Below are 19,812 nucleotides of genomic sequence, written 5' to 3' on the forward strand. Positions count from 1 at the left end.
GGCCTGCCGCAGTTTGGTATATATATATATATATATATATATATATATATATATATATATATATATATATATATATAATATATATATAATATATATATATATAATATAATGTATATGTATATATAAATATAAATGTATATTATTTAAATTTAGTAATTTATGCAGGAGAAGGGGTTACTAGCAACTTGCTCCCGGCATTTTAGTCGCCTTTTTCGTCACGCATGGCCTATGGAGGAAGAATTCTTTTCCAGTTCCCTATCGATATATATATATATATATATATATATATATATATATATATATATATATATATATATATATATATATATAATGTATATACATATATATATATATATATATATATATATATATATATATATATATATATATATATATATATATAATATATATAATGTATATATATATGGCTCATGGGGAAAGAGTGCGTCTAAGTTCCTTAAGGAGCTAGGCAAAAGACTCATCAGGGTAACTAGGGATCCCAGGGCAGCTAGTTTTCTATTCCAGCGACTCAGCGCTGTTGTTCAGAGGGGTAATGCCTGCTTTATCTTGGTCACGCTCCCCAGCTCTGCGGTGCTGGATGAGATTTTCGCATCATAATCAGTTACAAACACGTAACGTTGTGTACTAGACATGTGCCTCTCACCTCATGTACTGTACATGCCATCTTTATACCAACAATGTGTCTCTCAAATCGTTTGTATCATATTATACAATAAAATATATCTATTGGTAAACAAAATGAAAAGATGGGGTGGCATGGGAAGTGGAATATTCAAATGGCTTCAAGAAGAAATCCAATTATTTTTTCTCGAAGCCTTTTTATCCACTTCTCCGAGGCAACGAGTCCCACAATTTGCACCAGAGGTGGACATGTGTGTGTATATATATATTAAACTATTTGTTCGCCTATATATGGTTGCAGCGGTAGAGTCACAGCTCCTGGCCCAGCCTCTTCGATGGTCGCTGCTAGACAATGAGAAGCATACGAACAAGTATGGGAATAGGCTGTCGGAAGACTAGGACAGACTCTAAAAACGGGTCAGACACAGATTACTTGAGTTCACCTCTAAAAGCAAAATCGTGTATCTAAAGCAAGGGTTTTTATCCGGTGGCCCTTGGACCACTAATGGTCTATGGCCTTATTTTTGTGTGGTGCACTGGAGAATAGAAAATAATTTTATTCTTCTCGCTTATTTAAAAAAAAAAGTGTCATATATTTGGAATAGTCCACCACTAAAATTGTAAAAAGTTTTATTGTTTATTGAGAGGGTAATAGAAAATGAAAATATTTCTGGAAATATCTTGCACATGTACTAGCTGGTGACCAGTCCCTCAGGGAGCACAACACAATACCATCTGCCACTCCCTACGGACTCCGTGCTGACGGGGTAAGTGGCAGACCAGCTTCCGAGCTTCTCCCTGGAGCCCCGTAAGGGCGGGGATTGTAGTTAGGATTAAGGATAGCTAGTGTCTCAGAAGATAAAGAGGAGCACCTGTTCCTAAGGCAAAAACATGAATGTCACGACACTCCCCCATTGGAGAGTCAAGACGCTGGTGGCAAAAGCTCTCGCATCACACGGTGAGCGTTCGGGTTCGATTCCCGGCGAAGGGGTGGAAACACTAGGCATGTTTCCTTACACCGGTTGTCTCTGTTCACCCATCAGTAAAATGGGTACTTGAGTGTTAGTCGACTGGTGTGGGTCGCATCCTGGGACAAAACTGACCTAATTTGCCCGAAATGATTTGCATAACAAGGGACTCTCTATATAGTAGTACGTCATTGTTGTCAGCTAGGACTGTATACCTTCTACATGTACTTGTAGAAAGAAAGATATTATTATTGGGAAAGACCAGGACAGCGAAATGGTGCAAATCTCTACCGAACCGATCCGAACCGAACCAGTCCCTGAGACTCTGTTGTGTTCTAGCCATTATACATAGCAGGTGTGTTTTATCCTCTGATGTTTTTCCAGTTACAATTGCCCAAATAAAGTTAGTGTCTGGCTGTATACATTTCGTAACAGCTGTAAAGTTTCTTCTCTTACCATAATTTATAATAATCATAACCTATATTAATGACACATGTTCATAGCTCATTTCATACTATTTCTAGGACTGACACCTATAAAAATTATTAATAAATAGATTAATACGAGATATAATTCTGTCCTAGGTTATTTAATGTTATGGTTGTATGTATTACTTTATTATTTCGATACTGTTATCTCTTGGCCACAGTGTGTCAGGGGATCCAGAAACAGTGAAAATAATATATGATATATGTGTTCACAATACATTATTTGTGCAAAGATATTAAGAAATGACTCAGTGAAACCAGTATAGGTCAACTTCATCTTACCTGTCTTGCTTCAGAGGTAGCAGATGAATTTGTTGCGTACTTCAGAGCTAAATGTACTGGTTTAGAAAACTGGTAGATTAGCCTGGTTCTCCTGCCAGCAAAACAAAAGTTTTAGTATCCCTGATGATCGCACGTGTCGAGAGGCTGCATAGTTTTGGAGAGACCTTAATCAAGTTTTGTATCACGTTTACGAGTTGTCGTCTGTTTGGGGAGTCGAGTTGTGTTAAGGTTCGTCAGTTGTCACTGGCAGATGGTCAAATCACGAATGTCTGATACGTTAGCAGACGTAAGTTTTAATCCAGGTGCATAAATCAATAGATAAAGCCTCTTGTTCACTGTTTCTGTTGCTGGTTTTCGGTATGAAGATTCAGTTGAAGAGGAATTTCTCTTTTGCCATCCATTTAAAACACCTATTGATGCTGCCTGTGTTATGAACTTAGTTTCAGCATTTTTCTGAAAAGGTAGACTTGTCAAAGGATCAGCTCTGTAGGATTTGTACTGATGGTGCTCTGCAGTGCTTGGCTCACGATTAGGACTCGTCAAAAATAGGTAAAAGAGAGAGACTCCAGTATTGTAGGTACTCACCGTATGGGTCATGGTGAAGCACTTGTCTCCAATGCTTCCAAGATTTAGCAAGCTGCCATATAGATTGTGAGCTACACGAAAGGTAGTGCTCTGAACTGAAGACTATTTAGAAAACTGAGCCAAGATCAGGTCATCGGAATCTCTTGTTTCACAAGTTCGCTGGTTATCCGAATGCAACATGTTGGCAGATGCTCTGAAATTACGGGAAGAACCAAGTACGTTAATGGAAGCTCGAGGGAAAGTTGACTTTCCAGCTTCACTTAACAATAAAAGATTTGTGCTGTCTCTTTCATACCTTAGGAATATGTTGGAAGCAATAAATTAATTAAGCATGAAGCTTCATGGAAAAGAGAAAGCAATGATTAATTACATTGTGATTGATTGATCTACGGTGTCCCGAAGCTCGATTGCTAGTGTACTCAGCACACACACTGAGGTCCAGGGGTGGATTTCCGGCACGGCTTGAACATTAGGACGTGTTTCCATAAGACGCCTGCTGACTGCTGTCACTGTTCACCCATCAGTATAATGGGTTTCTGGGTGTTAGTCTACTGGTGTGGGTTGCATACTGGGAAAAAATTGCCCGAAATGCTCTGCATAACATGGGACTTTCTGTATATTAGTATGTCATTGATGTCAGCTAGGACTGTATACCTTGTACTTGTAGAAAGGAAGACGTTATTATTATATAATAATAATAATCTTAACTCGAAGAGAAACATTGATACTGGTTATGTCATTGCTGTTCACAATTTGGCGAAACTCGTTTGATATTCCAGCCGAACAACCTTGGCAAGACAACATCAAAGGGCACCTTGCAATCCTTGGGTAGATGATTTGTCTGAGTAAATACAGGAAGAGTTCATGGACTTCATCAATAACGGAAGAACTTGGCACATTTTGGGTGAATATAAACAAAGACCGTTGCAAAGTTGGTCGTCTTCCTTCGGCAACTCTGCTACCGTTTTTTTTTTTTCAATATGCCTTTGTGAGTCTTGATTCTCCACATTATTGATGATAAAGACGCATCACCGATCTAAGTTGTTTGTTGAACCTGACCTTCTATGCTCTACCAGTGAAAGAAACAGTATCAAGTCTCATAATTACAGTGTTCACCATCGCTCCGTCTTCATTCCTAATTTCTTTCCCTAACCCTCTTTCCATCTTTCCCCCTCCCCACCCACATTTCTTCCCTCACCCTTTTCTGTCTCTCATTCTCCTCTCAGCATTCTTTTTTTCACCTTCATCACTTTCCTTCCCTCTCTTCTGACACCTTCAATTCTCCTCTTTCCTCTCTTCTCCCTTCCCCTTCTATTTCTTCTCACACTGTTTACTTTTCTTTCCAAAAGATGAATTTGGTTACTAATGGAAATAATTATTGCATTAGTTCAGTTTTGATACGCGAAGAAGTTAGTTATAGAGGCATATTTTTTCTTGAAATGTGAAGAATAAAGTCATTGATAGACCTATTGTTTAGCACTGTTTTTTTTCTGATACAGGGTTTTCCAAGTGGTCCAAAAGAGGGTTAAGAATCCCTGATCAAGAGAGAAGAGAAGATCTGAGGAATAATTAAGACTAGAAGTAACGAAACATTGACATCGATTATGAAAAATGATCTAGGGGTGTACATCACACAGGTAATATATATGAAGCTGGCAACCGTAAGAATAGTCTTCAACATCCTCAACCATGAGTCAGTACAAAATATATCATAGCAAATCACGTACGGAGTATTGAGCACTATCTTAGATTCTACCTAATTAACCATGTACATTAGTACAGTGCGTGAAGGACAACATGGAGCCCTAATGATCAATCATGTACATAAATCGAGAAATTATAGATGCTCGCAAGAAAAAAAGATTAGTTCTAAGTGATAGAAGGAGAGAAAAAAAGGTACTTAATCTATTGAATTTAGAAGATCCAAGACCCAGGGGAGACATGATAATGTCGTCCAAGATACTCGAATGAATTTAAAAGATAGATAGTTATTATTATCACACTGGCCGATTCCCACCAAGGCAGGGTGGCCCGAAAAAGAAAAACTTTCACCATCATTCACTCCATCACTGTCTTGCCAGAAGATAGATAGGTAAACACAATTTTAATAAAGTGCAATGATTAGAGTCGAGGTGGTACATAAGGAAGATGACAATGCACAAGGGCGTCAGGAAATACTTCTTCAGTTTCTGTGCGGCAGGAATGTGGCTTAAACTAGATTCAGTCTCAAGACTAGTTTTAATTGGGTTCAAATGGTTAAGGATAGACAGCGTCGGTGGATCATGTAATAGGAAGGTTAAAGAGAGACCGGAACAAGAGTTAAAACTCGACTCTGGTAACAACACACACGTTTAAAGACACAAACATGCAAACAAAGAGGACAGGAACTAAGGCAAGCCTCGTGACCTTTGAATCCTCAGTCTTATAAGATCAAGTGACACGATCCGTGTTAATTGAACAGTCTTAAAACAGTGCATGACTCATTGTGTCTTCTGTCTGCTTCTTCTGTATGTCTGCATATCTCTGCACATGTCTGCCTCTCTCTGTTTGTATATGTCTCTGCCTAGCTTTTGTATGTATTCGTGTGTCTACCTCTGTGTTCCGTGTGCTTATAAATGCCTGTCACTGTCTCTCGTCTGCGTTGTAATGTCTGTTTCCTGTCTGTCCTTCTGTCTGTCCGCGAGTATCTCTCTCTTCTCTGCCTTTCTCTCAACCTGCCCCAATCTGCTTTTATATCTCTCCTTTCTTTCCTTTTTTTTCTCCTCCTGTCTGTCCCTGTTTACCTCTCTTCTGTCTCTTATTCTCTTTGTTGGCTCCTTTTTACCTATCTTGTGTCTCCTTATTCTCTTTGTTGGCCCCTGTTTGTCCGTTTCTTTTTTCCTTATTCTGTCTTCCCTGTTTCTCTCTCTTCTGTCTCTTTATTCTGTCTGCCCTGTTTACCTCTCTTCTGTCTCTTTATTCTGTCTGCCCTGTTTTCTTCCCTTCTATCTTCTTACTCTGTCTTGTTTGCATCTTCTGTCTCTTGTTTCCTTCCTGTTTGCTTCGCACACTTCTTCCTTCGCTTGTCTCTCATCATTCAGGATTAACATTTCTTACCATATGTATGTACTCCTGCGGGATTATATGCGAATAATCACTTGAGTACACACACATGAGTGCTAGAGTACATGTATGTAGGTACTTGAATACTATACATAACTGCCTTGGTTCATACATAGTAGCGAATCCAAAAAGGAGAATATCTGAGTACATACACATGAATGCTTGTGTGCATACAGTGCTTGAGTACATACACAGTAATTCTGTACTGCAAACATATTAATATTTGAGTACTAACAGAACTTGAGTACATATACAGTAATACATAAATATATATTATTGTTTCAATATATATTTTTAAGATTGTGCTTGAATGTATAAATAGTAGTACCTGAGTACACATACAAAAATTCGTGAGTACATAAACAGTAGAATATAAATTGAATATATATGCAGTAGTACTTCAGTACATACGCAGTAACACTTGAGTACACATGGAGTAGTACTTGAGTACATACACAATAGTACTAGAGGAGATAGCGATAATGTCAGAGGATCTCGCGTTCATGGATCATAGCAGTTAGGTTAGGTAAGGTTCGCCAGGAAACAGGGCAAATGTTTCCTGACGCGGGTCTTAGTCAGATGATGACCCGCCTTTGGAGCTTTGGTCATCTGACCGAGGCCTTCCGCTGGCTTACCTTTAAAAATAATGATATAATTATCAGCATCATAACAGTGACATTGTTACAACACTGTGGACAATGATAGGATGTATAATGTGAACCTTCAAACAAAGGATACCAACTCAGTGATGATTCTCTTTAAGTAACTTGTTCTCTCTTGGCTGGAATATTGCTGTACACTAACAGCCCCTTTCGAGGCAGGTGAAAGTGAAGATCAAGGGAATGTACAGAGAACCTTCACTGCATGCCCCTTGATCTGTACTCCTTGGAACACAGGCGAGAAAGATACAACAAAATTTATACCTGGAAAATCCTTGAGGGATTAGTTGCAAATCTACACACGAAGTCACTCACTACGAAAGCAAAAGGTACTAAGAATACAATGAGAGAAAATACCTAAGTGTAAGCGGTCCAAAACTATTCAGCAGCTTCCTATCATACATAAGGGGGATTACCAGGGTAGGTTAGGTAAAGTTTGTCAGGAAACAGGATAAGTGTTTCCTGACGAAGGTCTTAGTCATATGATAACCCGCCGCTGGAACTTTTGGTCATCGGACCGAGGCCTTCAGCTGGCTTATCGGTCCACCCCTTTAAAAATTAGGTCTATGGTTATAACAACTGCTATTTGAGAATTGCCAAATAACAGTTGTTATACGGTAATATTCGGTCTGTGACCGTTCCGCGGGGGAGCTGACCCTCGGAACACACTCAAGATAGACTCTAGGTAAAGTACATACACAGTAGCTCTTAAGTACATACACGATAGTACTTGAGTACATATACAGTAGCTGATCAGTATATACACAATAGTCATTGAGCATATAACCATTAATTCTTGAGTACATACATATTAATTATTGAGTACATAGAGTAGTTATTGAGTACATACAGCAGTGCTTGAGTACATACAGCCAGCTTTGAAAGCTGGCTGCCTTGGATCAAAGTCTAGCGCAAGCTGGACTCCAAGGTATTGGTCCAGTGTGGGTAGATTGGCAAAGCACTGCGTACCTTGTTCCAAGGTTCGTAGGTTCGAGTCTCCTTCAGCCAGAGATCAGTGTTTGTGCATATTTCGCCTGCTCTTGCGAATTCCTTGCATTGTTGATATCTCTAGTAAGGCTGATGCATGCAGGGGATGAGATGAAAAGCTGTAAGCCTTCTCCCTGAAAGCTGGCGGCCTTGGATCAAAGTCTAGCGCAAGCTGGACTCCAAGGTATTGGTCCAGTGTGGGTAGATTGGTAAAGCACTGCGTACCTTGTTCCATGGTTCGTAGGTTCGAGTTTCCTTCAGCCAGAGATCAGTGTTTATATATATATATATATATAGGATGGGGTCCACCTCTGGTGTAAATTGTGGGACCCATAGCCTCGGAGAAGTGCATAAAAAGGCTTCAAGGAAGAATATTTGGATTTCTTCCTGAAGCCGTTTGAATATTCCACTTCCCCTACCACCCCATCTTTTAGTATATATTTTTTTTACCAATAGGAATATTTTATTACATAATATGGTACAGAAGATTTAAGAGATACATTGTTGATATAAAGGTGGTATATAAGGTACATGTTGTTACGTGTGTATCACCGATTATAAGGCGAAAATCTCATCCAGCTCCTCAGAGCTGGGGCATGTGCCCAAAATACAGCAGGCATTACCCCTTTGAACAGCCGCACTGAGCCACTGGAACAGAAAACTAGCTGCCCTGGGATCCCTAGTTACCCTGATGAGTCTTTTTCCCAGCTCCTTAAGGAATTAAGATGCACTCTTTCCCCATGAGCCAAGGGTCTCTGAGCCTATGGGAACAAACATATAATGATGGGCAAGTTCTCCATATTTTCTAGACTTTTGGGACTCCCTGAAGCTGGTAGCTGCCCCTCCTTCCTCCCTCGTGTATTGGAGATAGGTATCAGCCAAGGTAGATGCACATGTATAGTCCCACACCACCTGCTTCCCATCTGTCCAGGCTTGAAGGGTGATACCATCTGGATGCTTCTGGCTGCCATCAGATCTGCATAGTTGGGGTGGCTCCCTTACTGCTGGGCATCCAGCTGTTGTGAGGCTCCTCTTGATGTTAGTTATTTATTGATGTTATTAACCTCCTCATGTCTTGCAATCTTTCCCTCGGATTTACGGCACACAAGACCATGGTACCCGAATCGGTCTGCTGTTTCACTGCCACAAATACACCTGTGTTCGGCGAGAATAGGGGGCGGCAAGTCGAAGGGCAACACCGATGCGGATGGTCTGTGGGTCGAGGCGTGTGCCAAGGCTGGAGTTGGGAACAGCCAACAGAAAGTCCCCAGCATGAGGGGCTCTCACTGCCAGCAGGCGAGCTCTATCCTTCCCTGACACACTCTGAAGCATTGTTGAGGCTATATTTTCCACTATTGGACCATCCCAGTGCGATTGTTTGTAGTTGTTGGGGGGAGCAGGTCTGGTTTCTGAGCCCGTTAGATTATCCCAGATCATTGCTCCGTCAATGAATTTTTGGTCCTGGACTCCAATCTTGTTCCTAAGATGTTCAGGGAGAATCGCTGCTACAAGCTCTCTGGATGCAATACACGAGGACAGAAAAGCAGGTAACGCAATCTGTGATGACTTGCGGATACCAATGCCTCCTAGTCTGACTGGAAGTGTAGCTTGGTTCCACTGCCCGTCTTCTAGAGTAAGGTTAAGTACTTTCGTAAAAATCTGCCTCAGAATACTGTCATATTCGTGCAGTATAGGGTTATCATATGAAGGTGCACATCTTAGGAAATATGTCAACCTGGGCAGACTCAAGCACTTTGTGAGAAGGTACAAGGCATCGTGGGTGTCCAGATTGCCTATTCGTTGTTCCATTCTCCTTAACTCTTCCAATTTCTTCATGAGAATTGTGTCAATGGCATTGCTTCCCAGAGGTGCTCCTAGCAAGACACTATTTGTGGGGGTAATGACTGCTGCTCCTGGTAGTTTTGATCTCACTGCATTTATCACTTGTTGACTGACTGAGATGATTTCACATTTGGATGGATTCAGGACGAGACCCATTTCCTGTCCCCGTGTCATTACCTGTGTAAGGTCATGTAGGAGGGACTCCTTTGTACCTGCTAGTGTGCCATCATCTAGGAACAAGATGTTTAGCTCGCTGGTCAGTCTGACTGTGATTTCCCTAACTGCTATACAGAAGAGAAATGGTGCAAGAGGATCTCCTTGTTGGACACCCTCCGATGATGTGATTTCATGCTCTTCAAAGAGAAGCATTGATTCCTTGCTATACCCAGCTGAAACAAAGGGGAAGAGACCAGGGAAATGTTCTTGTACTGCTGCTAATACCACGTCTCTTTTCAGGAGATTGAACGCATTCTTGAAATCTAATTTTACCACTGCATTGTCCTCAGGCAGGTTGTTGATATACGCCCTTATTGCATGAACCGCTGCTTCACTTCCTTGAGAGACCCCAAAGCCAAGCTGGTTTGGTTGAAGCATCATGGCTGCCTGTGCACGAATACTTCGGACAGCAGCTTTGGATACGAGGCGGCGTAACGTGTTGCCTACTGCAATTGGCCGAATTCCTCCATCCTTCTTTTTAAGTGCACAAAGTGTTGCACCAAGAAAGAAAGGTCTAATTTCATCAGGAATCAGACCAGCCAAGGAATTGTTGACGAACCTTGTGATCTCTGAAAGCAATGTCTCTGCAATTTCCCCAATAACTGGATTAACCATTTCCTTTAAATGCTGTGGCCTTATTCCAGTGTAACCCCCAGCAGAGCCAGATGGGAACGACATTATTGCTTTGTAAATGTCTGAGTCTTCCACAATCAATGGTTCCATAGTTGGGACAGAGGTGTTGGAACTGTTGGTGCCACTGGTTTCCCTGGCAGGGTGCTTTCCTCTAAGTGCTTCAGCCGTGTCAGCATCCCTGGGAGCAACTGTATCTTCACTGATAATAATTCTGATTGCCCCCACTGTGTTGCCCTCTTCAATTTTCTTGCTCACTTGGACTCTGACTTTTTCACTGTCAGTAGAGTGAGTGGGGGTTCTGCCTCTCCCTTTTTTGTGTTGACGGGGAAGGCGAATGAGGTTATCAACTCTAGGAAAATCTCTTAAGGATTTAATTATCATTGAGGCTAGCCTCTTTCCCCTTCTTTCCGGCACAGCTAAGCAGACATTGCCAAAAAGTAGCAAGTTGTGCCATGCCTTGATGGTTGGTGGAGCATTTAAGATAGTGGAACCATCGTTTACTTTTTTCAGGAGGTCTGTAAGTTTCCCAGCTGCGTGTGGACGGGCTGCTTTGGGAATATGTGTGAGTGTCCTCGTACCTGTTGCTTTAATTGCTTCCAAGAGATTGTCTGATGAGATGAAATCTGTTGGAGTGGGTTCAGGTGCCTGAGGTGGCTCTGGATCATAACTTTCCACAGGAGGACATCCTGAACCAGGGCAACTACCGAGTTTGCGGAGGAAACCATTAGAGTTGAGACAACGAAGCTGTAAGCATGACCGACACTTGCCTCTCCTAGTATTGCCAGCCGTGCCATTTCCCTGGCTGCTTGCTTCCTCCTGGTTGGCATCCATCTGCTAGACTAGACAATAGGAGTGGAATATGACATGCTGGGTGGGTATGGTGCGTGGAAGGTAGTGAACTTGACCGTGGTGGCCTGGTGGAGTTTGAGGGGCCGGGAGGGGAAGGGGAAAACTTCCCCTGGGAATTAGGTGGGGGAGGCGCAGGTTGTTGAGTGGGGTTATCCTGGGGAGTACAATACACATGGACTTGCGCACTATATATTGTTCACACTGTCTTACAATACACATAACTTTATTTGTTTCCCATGTACACTATGAACAATGTGGGTATGGGCACTGCTGAACCAATGTGTTCACTCACCATCTAGTTACACATCCCACCTCTTCCACCCACCCCCGTGACGTGGGGGTGGATGCACTCACTATCCTCGTAAAAACTTTTCACCGCTTTCAATAACCTATATATATATATATATATATATATATATATATATATATATATATATATATATATATATATATATATATATATATATATATATATATATATATAATTTATTTATTAACACACCGGCCGATTGCCACCAAGGTAGGGTGGCACGAAAAAGAAAAACTTTCATCATTCACTCCATCACTCTCTTGCCAGAGGAGTGCCTATACTACTACAGTTATAAAACTGTAACATTAACACCCTTGAGAGTACAGACACTGTACTTCCCATCTCCAGGACTCAAGTCCCGCCTGCAGGTTTACCTGAATCCCTTCATAAATGTTACCTTACACTCCAACAGCACGTCAAGTCCAAAAAAACATTTATCTCCATTCGCAACTTTATAACACGCTCACGCACGCTTACTGGACATCGAAGAGCCTCGCACACAAAACCTCCTTTACCCCCTCCCTCGAACCTTTTCTAGGCCGATCACTACCCCACCGTCCTTCCACTACAGATTTGTATACTCTCGATGTCATTCTATTTCATTCCGTCTTCTCTACATGTCCAAACCATCTCAGTAACCCCTCCTCAGCCCTCTGGATAATAGTTTTGGTAATTCCACACCTAATCTCCAAACTACGGATTCTCTGCATTATATTCACACCACACGTTGCCTTCAGACATGACATCTCCACTGCCTCCGGCCTTAACCTCGTTGCAACATTCACAACCCATGCCTCACACCCATGCAAGAGCATTGGTATAACTATACTCTCATATATTACCCTCTTAGCTTTCATGGATAAAGTTCATTTATCCTCTGCTCAACTTTTTTTCCTTGTCAATTCTATGATTCAACTCATCTTTCAAAGACCCATCTGATGACACATCCACTCTCTAATATCTAAACACATTCACCTCCTCCATACTCTCTCCTTCCAATCTGATATCCAATCTTCCATTACCTATTTTTTTTTATCCTCATCACGTTACTGTTTCCTATATTCACTTTTAACTTCCTTCTTTTACATACCCTACCAAACTCATCCACCAACCTCTGGAACTTCTCTTCAGAGTCTCCCAAAGGCACAGTGTCATCAGCAAAGAGCAACTGTGACAACTCCCACTTTGTGTTAGATTCTCTATCTTTTAACACCACACCTCTTGCCAACTCCCGAGCATTCACTTCTCTTACTACTCCATCTATAATTATATTGAACAAGCACGGTGACTTCACACATTCATGTCTAAGGCCTACCTTTACTGGGAAATAATCCCCCTCTCGGCTGCATGCTCTAACCTGAGCGTCACTATCCTCGTAAAAACTTTCCACCGCTTTCAATAACCTACCTCCTATTCCATACATTTGCAACCTCTGCCACATTGCCCCCCTCCTTTTCCACCCTATCTACCCCCCCGTATCCACCCTATGCCACGAAAACCTCTTTACCCTTATCTAAATGCTGTTCACCTGTGTGTTTCACTGCAAACACTTGGTCTACTCATCCCCTAACTTTCCTAAAGCCGCCTTGTTCATCTGCTATCCTGTTCTTCTTCTTACTCATAATTCTGTTAATAATAACTGTACCATACACTTTACCAGGTATTCTCGACAGACTTATTCCCCTATAATTTTTTGCCTTTATACAAAGGAACTCTGCATGCTCCCTGCCAATCCCTGGATACCTTACCCTCCTCCATACATTTATTGAATAAAAACACTAACCACTCCCAAACTAAATCCCCACCTGCTTTTAGCATTTCTATCTTTATCCCACCAATCCCAGGTGCTTTACCCCCTTTCATTCTACTCACTACCCCACTCACATCCCCCACACTCACAAATGGTTCTTTCTCACTCCTACAAGATGTTATTCCTCCTTGCCCTATACACGAAATCACAGCTTCCCTGTCTTCATCAACTCTTTCCCTAGGCTTTCTCAACTTATTAATCTCGCTCCAAAACTTTTTCTTATTTTCAACAAAATTTGTTGATAACATCTCACCCACCCTCTCATTTGCTCTCTTTTTACGTTGCTTCACCACTTTTAACCTTTCTTTTACTCTCCATATACTTCTCCCTCCTTGCATCACTTCTACTTTGTAAAAACCTCTTTCTCTTTCTTTACATCATTCCACCAATCTTCTTCCGTCCCGTACCCACTTTCCTGTAACCACAAACTTCTGCTGAACACTCTAACACTATTCTTAAACTTACGCCATACATCTTCTACCCCATTGCCTGTAGTCTCACTAGCCCATCTGTCTTCCAACAGTTGTTTATATCTTACCTTAACTGCCTCCTCCTTTAGTTTATAAACCTTCACTTCTCTCTTACTTGCTGTTTCAATTTTCCTTGTATCCCATCAACCTTTTACTCTCGCTGTAGCTACAACTAAAAAGTGATCTGATATATCTGTGGCTCCTCTATGAACATGTACATCCTGAAGTCTACCCAACAATCTTTTATATACCAGTACGTAGTCCAACAAACTACTGTCATTTCGCCCTACATAATATCTTGTATACATATTTATCCTTTTTTTTCTTAAAATACGTGTTACCTATAACCAAACCCCTTTGTGTACAAAGTTCAATCAAATGCTCACCATTATCATTTACACCTGGCACCCCGAACTTACCTACCACACCCTCTCTAAATGCTTCTCCTACTTTAGCATTTAGATTCCCTACCACAATTGCTCTTTCACTTGAATCAAAAATTCCTACACACTCGCTTAACATCTCCCAAAATCTCACTCTCCTCTACACTCCTCTCTTCTCCAGGTGCATACACACTTATTATGATCCACTTTTCACATCCGACCCTTATTTTAATCCACATAATCCTTGAATTTATACATTTATATTCTCTTTTCTCTATAAGTGTTCCTTTAATATTATTGCTATCCCTTCCTTAGCTCTAACCTTCTAAGATTCTCCTGACTTAATCCCATTTATTTCTTCCCACTGAAACTCCCCTACCCCCTTCAGCTTTGTTTCGCTTAGGGCTAGGACATCCAACTTCCTTTCAATCATAACCTTTGCAATCATTTCTTTCTTATCTGCACCACATCTACACACATTCAAACATCCCAATTTTATAAAGTTCTTCTTTCTCTTCTTTTTAGTAATATGTACAGGATAAGGGGTTACTAGCACATTGCTCCCGACATCAAGTCGCCTCTTACGAGACGCATAGCTTATGGAGGAAGAATTCTGTTCCACGTTCCCATGGAAATAAGCAGAAATAAACAACAAGAAATAGGGAGAAAATAGAAGAAAATCCAGAAGGGTTAGTATATATATTCCTCTACATGCATGTGTAGTGTGACCTAAGTGTAAGTAGAAGTAACAAGACATACTTGCAACCTTTCATGCTTGAGACAGAAAAAGAGACGAGCTATCCTACCATCATGCAAAACAATTACAGGCTTGTGTTTCACACTTATTTGGTAGGACGGTAGTACCTCCCTGGGTGGTTGCTGTCTACCAACATATATATATATATATATATATATATATATATATATATATATATATATATATAAAGTTAACACTAATTGCACAAATATAGTAATACAAAAGAGACAATAGATGCACAAGTATGAAAGTTGATTTAATGTGAATAGAAAGGTTGCGACTAATATATTAAACATTTACATAACTAACGTACAATATGTAGAATCTATGTCACATTTAAGATATAGGACAGGGAGCTTCTACTCGTGTTGTGTCGGACACCAGAATTATTACAGATAAGTGTTCCTTGTATTGTGTGTGTGTGTGTGTGTGTGTGTGTGTGTTCTGCAGTTATTCAGAAAGATTTAGAACGCTGGGTCGGTATTCGTACCAAGTTTCCTGTGCATTTAATCTGTACTGAGCAAATTCAGTCTTTCGAATAACGTCGGTGTGAATTGTTTGATCATAATTGTTTGATCATAATTGTTTGATCATTGTTTGATCATAATTGTTTGATCATAATCGTTTGATCATAATTGTTTGATCATAATTGCTTGATCATAATTGTTTGATCATAATTGGGTGATCATAATTGTTTGATCATAATCGTTTGATCATAATCGTTTGATCATAATTGTTTGATCATAATTGCTTGATCATAATTGTTTGATCATAATTGTTTGATCATAATTGTTTGATCATAATTGGGTGATCACTGTAATAGCTGTTTTTTTATTATTGTAATGTAACGATAAATTTTAGGTGATTAGCTATTGCAGATCCCAAGTACAAATACCAAAACTGAGGTCAAGTTAGATTAGACATTAGAGATTAGTACAGACTGAATAATGATGTTTATTTTTCTGGTATATATTTCTATATTTTGTAAAGAATGCTTGCAGTTTCTTATATATATATATATATATATATATATATATATATATATATATATATATATATATATATATATATATTATATATATATATATATATATATATATATATATATATATATATATATATATATATATATATATATATATATATATATAATCTTCGATGAGAGTATTGAGTCTTACCTTGTCTCATCTATGTGTGTGTTTTATGTATCTCTTCAGCTGATTATTTTTAATTTTATTCATAATATGTTGTAGGTCTTATCAGTAATGACAGAGATTTTGGTTGTCAGTTATTTAGATATCCTCATAAACTCGTCGTTATCTGTTATGTCGAGGATAACCGGATCCGGATTTGATAAGACGGAAGTTGTTATCTGCAGACAGGACTGCTTTAAGTCCCTGGGGAGGCATTACGTAGGTCACTGATACACATAAATAAAAGAAGGGATAGGACGCCTCCCTGTGGCGCCCCAATGTTGGCAGGTTAGGTTGGTCACATGTTATAGTCTGTCCTTAATTAAGGACAAACTTCAGTCACATGTAGTCTGTCCTTACTATGTCCTCACAAACAGTCATAAGACTGTGTGAGCATTGTAAGTTTATTTAGGTACAAGTACAATTATCATTCACTGTAAATTACCTAGGATAACCCAACAAAAGAGTCAAGGTGACTTATTTCCAATGGGGTCCTTGTAAAATATTTAAAGCCTAGCAGTAAGTTACAGTGTTCTAGTTTAAGTACCATTATATTGTGATGTACTGTGTTAGAAGCTTATCATAGATCAGTAGACGTCCATTGAATAGTTATTATTTTTTAGAGTGGAATACACAGTCTAGTATTTTTATTATAGCATCACTCGCACTTTTCTCTGGCCTAAAATCAACCTAGCAAGGGTTAAATGTTTTGTTTAGAATTTAATACATACGAATATATTTGGTCCATTTATTATTATTTTTTTTAGGTGGAAATTGACCTGTAGTTGTTGATTTCTGTTCGGTCTCCACTTTCATGAATTGGCGTAAGACACGTTGTGTTAAATGTTTGGTGAAATCTGCAATGATAGGTGATAACACGAGATGCTTTCTTATGTATGACCGATGGTAAATTCCCCTTGGCTTTTGCTTATTATTCAGCGAATTTAAAACTGGAAATCCAGCACGTTACATGCACATGTTACATGTTAAAATAGTGTCTGAAGCATTCCCTCACCCTCAGGCACCGTCCGTGAGCCAGCTGACTACTGGGGCGTGGGCAACAGCGGAGCGTAATGGCGTCTTCTTCAATTTGACCATGTCTTATCACAGTCTCAACCATATCGTTATCCCTAATGGCTATCTGCTGCCCCTGGACACCCCGCCACACTGCCCCTTACAGCCAGTCACCATATTAAACACCTCATCATCTACTTTCATCAGCTATAGTGAACATATGAGAGAGTACGACGCACTGCTGCGGGCAAAGGGTCGTCACATGGACAACTGGTTGCGTACTGAAGCAACTCTGCGCCATCAGAGCTCTGAAGGAGTCCATCCAAAGATAGGCGAGGCAGAAAATGAAGCCCCGATGAACATTACTCAAACTCGGAATACACACACTGAGAATTACACATTAAAGAATCAAAATATGTTTGGAAAACGTCCTGGATTTATGAAAGAAGCGAAGATAGAAAACAGTGACTATGACAATGACAATTACAATTATGGGTTAACGAGGGAAGAGATAATGTGGGCAAGTAGGCGACAGCTGGTGGCCTGGATGGCTAGCCACTGTCCCACTGTTTCTCGTCGGGAGTCGCTGGTGGCAGCGCTGCAGACACACATCTCCGTCACCACAGTAGGAAAGTGTGGCGAGCTTACCTGTGGCAGGAACCACATGGACACCTACTGCTTCCGCTGGCTGGCTGGCTCACACCTCTTCTACTTGGCGTTTGAGAATGATCTCTGCGAAGACTACCACACTGAGAAGCTTTGGCGCCCGCTTGAGTATTCCATGGTACCGGTAGTGTATGGCGGCCCTTCCTACGAACATCTTCTTCCATTTGGTTCCTATATAAATGTGATGGCTTTTTCGAGCGCTGAAGCGTTGTCTGTTCACCTGGTGCACCTGGCCAATCACCCAACAGCCTACCTGAGACACCTTCAGTGGAAGAAGTACTGGAGGGTTAGGTGGCCGGTGCCGTGGTGTAACCTGTGTGCTTATCTCCACCAGCCACACCACAACCACCATCATACCACTCTTGATTCATGGTGGAACTCCACTACGCAGTGCTACGACCCTCTGATGTGGTAACCTTTCATTTTAACCTTTGTTCTACACGTGTAATGTACATATATGAGGCCTACCTTCGAGTAGCGACTGACAGTGTGAATATTTACGAAAACGTAAAAAGGGTAGAAAAGAGCAAAGATTAAATAAATTTGAAAAATGTAGCTAGACTCGTTAGGGATCGTTTTCTTTAAATTTTGATAAAAAATAGTGTATATGAGTGAACCGTATAATATCTCAGAGTAAATCAGGACATATAATGATAGATAAATCTCAAGTGGACGGAGATGATAAAGAGGGATAAATGAATTTTTGCTTCAGGATCCAAGTGCATCTCTTGTAGCTAACAGGAAGAAGATATCAGAAGACTGCAGACATTCTCACTTATTTGTTGAAAACACATTAGGTCAGTATTAAACAATTTAGTGACCTTAGCTGACGGTAAGAGATAATCAGCACCAGGCTCTCCAGAATTAGGTATTCGCCCTCTTTATAGAATTAGGTGTCCATGGAGGCTGTAGACTCAGGCAGCAGATTATGAGTAGTAATCAGTAATAATTAGATACATCTCTGTGATAATTAGCATGGGTCAAGTGAGTTACAAAATAAACTTATCTTCACTGCTTTTTTAAATACATTTCCAAGGCAGCACTATGTTGCTACTCATACAAAAATGAAAGAGGCACACATTCGTTATGGTCAATTACTCATGGAAAATCATACAGATTTATCAAGGATAATCTAACACTGATAAAATATACAAATTCGAGAACACAAGAAACGAAAGCATGCAAATCTGTACAAATTCATGGCAGCACTCGAGTCTTGTGGCCCCTCTCAGTTGTGTATCAAAAACCTGTATACTTACCACGGACGGGAGGCTGGCACAGAGACCGGTTATCTGAGTAGCATTCTGGAATGCCTCTACAGCTTTTCTTGGTACAGTGCTAGATAATTATTTTATTGGCCCAGTTATTTTATGGAAGGCCGAGAATCGAGCCTCTGATATTTTAGCATGCTTCCCAAGAAGCAAAACAAAATTCCAAGATGCTTTTGACCACCGAGCTATCAGTGCTACAAACATCAGGTGCCACTGCATATGTCACTCCTGATCTGAGCACATAAAGTGCTCGTCACTGCATTATGCCGGGTGAGCGCCCCGGCATAATGCTGTGATGAAAATCAGAGGCCTATCATAGTGGGGTTTCTTTTTCGTCAGTGTATTCTGCTGGGTAGCAGCCATTAGCATGACGTCACGACCTTCTGCCATACTTCACAGTGACTTCTCATTGCTCACGTGGGTGCCGTGGTGCAGCCACATGAGCAATGAGAAGTGTTCCCTTTGGTTTTGGGGCTATACATCTTTGATTATGGGTAAAAGGAAGTCTTTAACACATCATAGGGCTTCACAAAACTGGGCACCAGATGAAAGAAATAGTGGAGACTTAGTGTGTGTGAGCGTTCAGTGAGGAACTGTGTGCAGCATTTCAAGGGTGATGGCGGTGTTGATTTATCGTGTGCCAAACTTCCGCCTGACTCCTCCATGAAGACATTTGTTCATGCCT

The 19,812-nt window shown here is 40.6% G+C and overlaps 1 protein-coding gene across 1 annotated transcript in view; it reads left to right on the forward strand.

Moving 5' to 3' along the window:
- LOC128700090 (uncharacterized) overlaps nucleotides 1-18,880 on the forward strand; it is a 59,101-nt gene extending 40,221 nt beyond the window's left edge. The window contains exon 4 of the mRNA XM_070098817.1: nucleotides 17,198-18,880. Coding sequence (XP_069954918.1) covers nucleotides 17,198-18,271 — 1,074 coding nt within the window. The 3' untranslated portion in view covers nucleotides 18,272-18,880. The remainder of the gene's footprint in view (nucleotides 1-17,197) is intronic.
- Nucleotides 18,881-19,812: the final 932 nt, after the last annotated feature.

Source organism: Cherax quadricarinatus, chromosome 64, assembly GCF_038502225.1.
Source record: "Cherax quadricarinatus isolate ZL_2023a chromosome 64, ASM3850222v1, whole genome shotgun sequence".
Lineage (NCBI taxonomy): Eukaryota > Metazoa > Arthropoda > Malacostraca > Decapoda > Parastacidae > Cherax > Cherax quadricarinatus.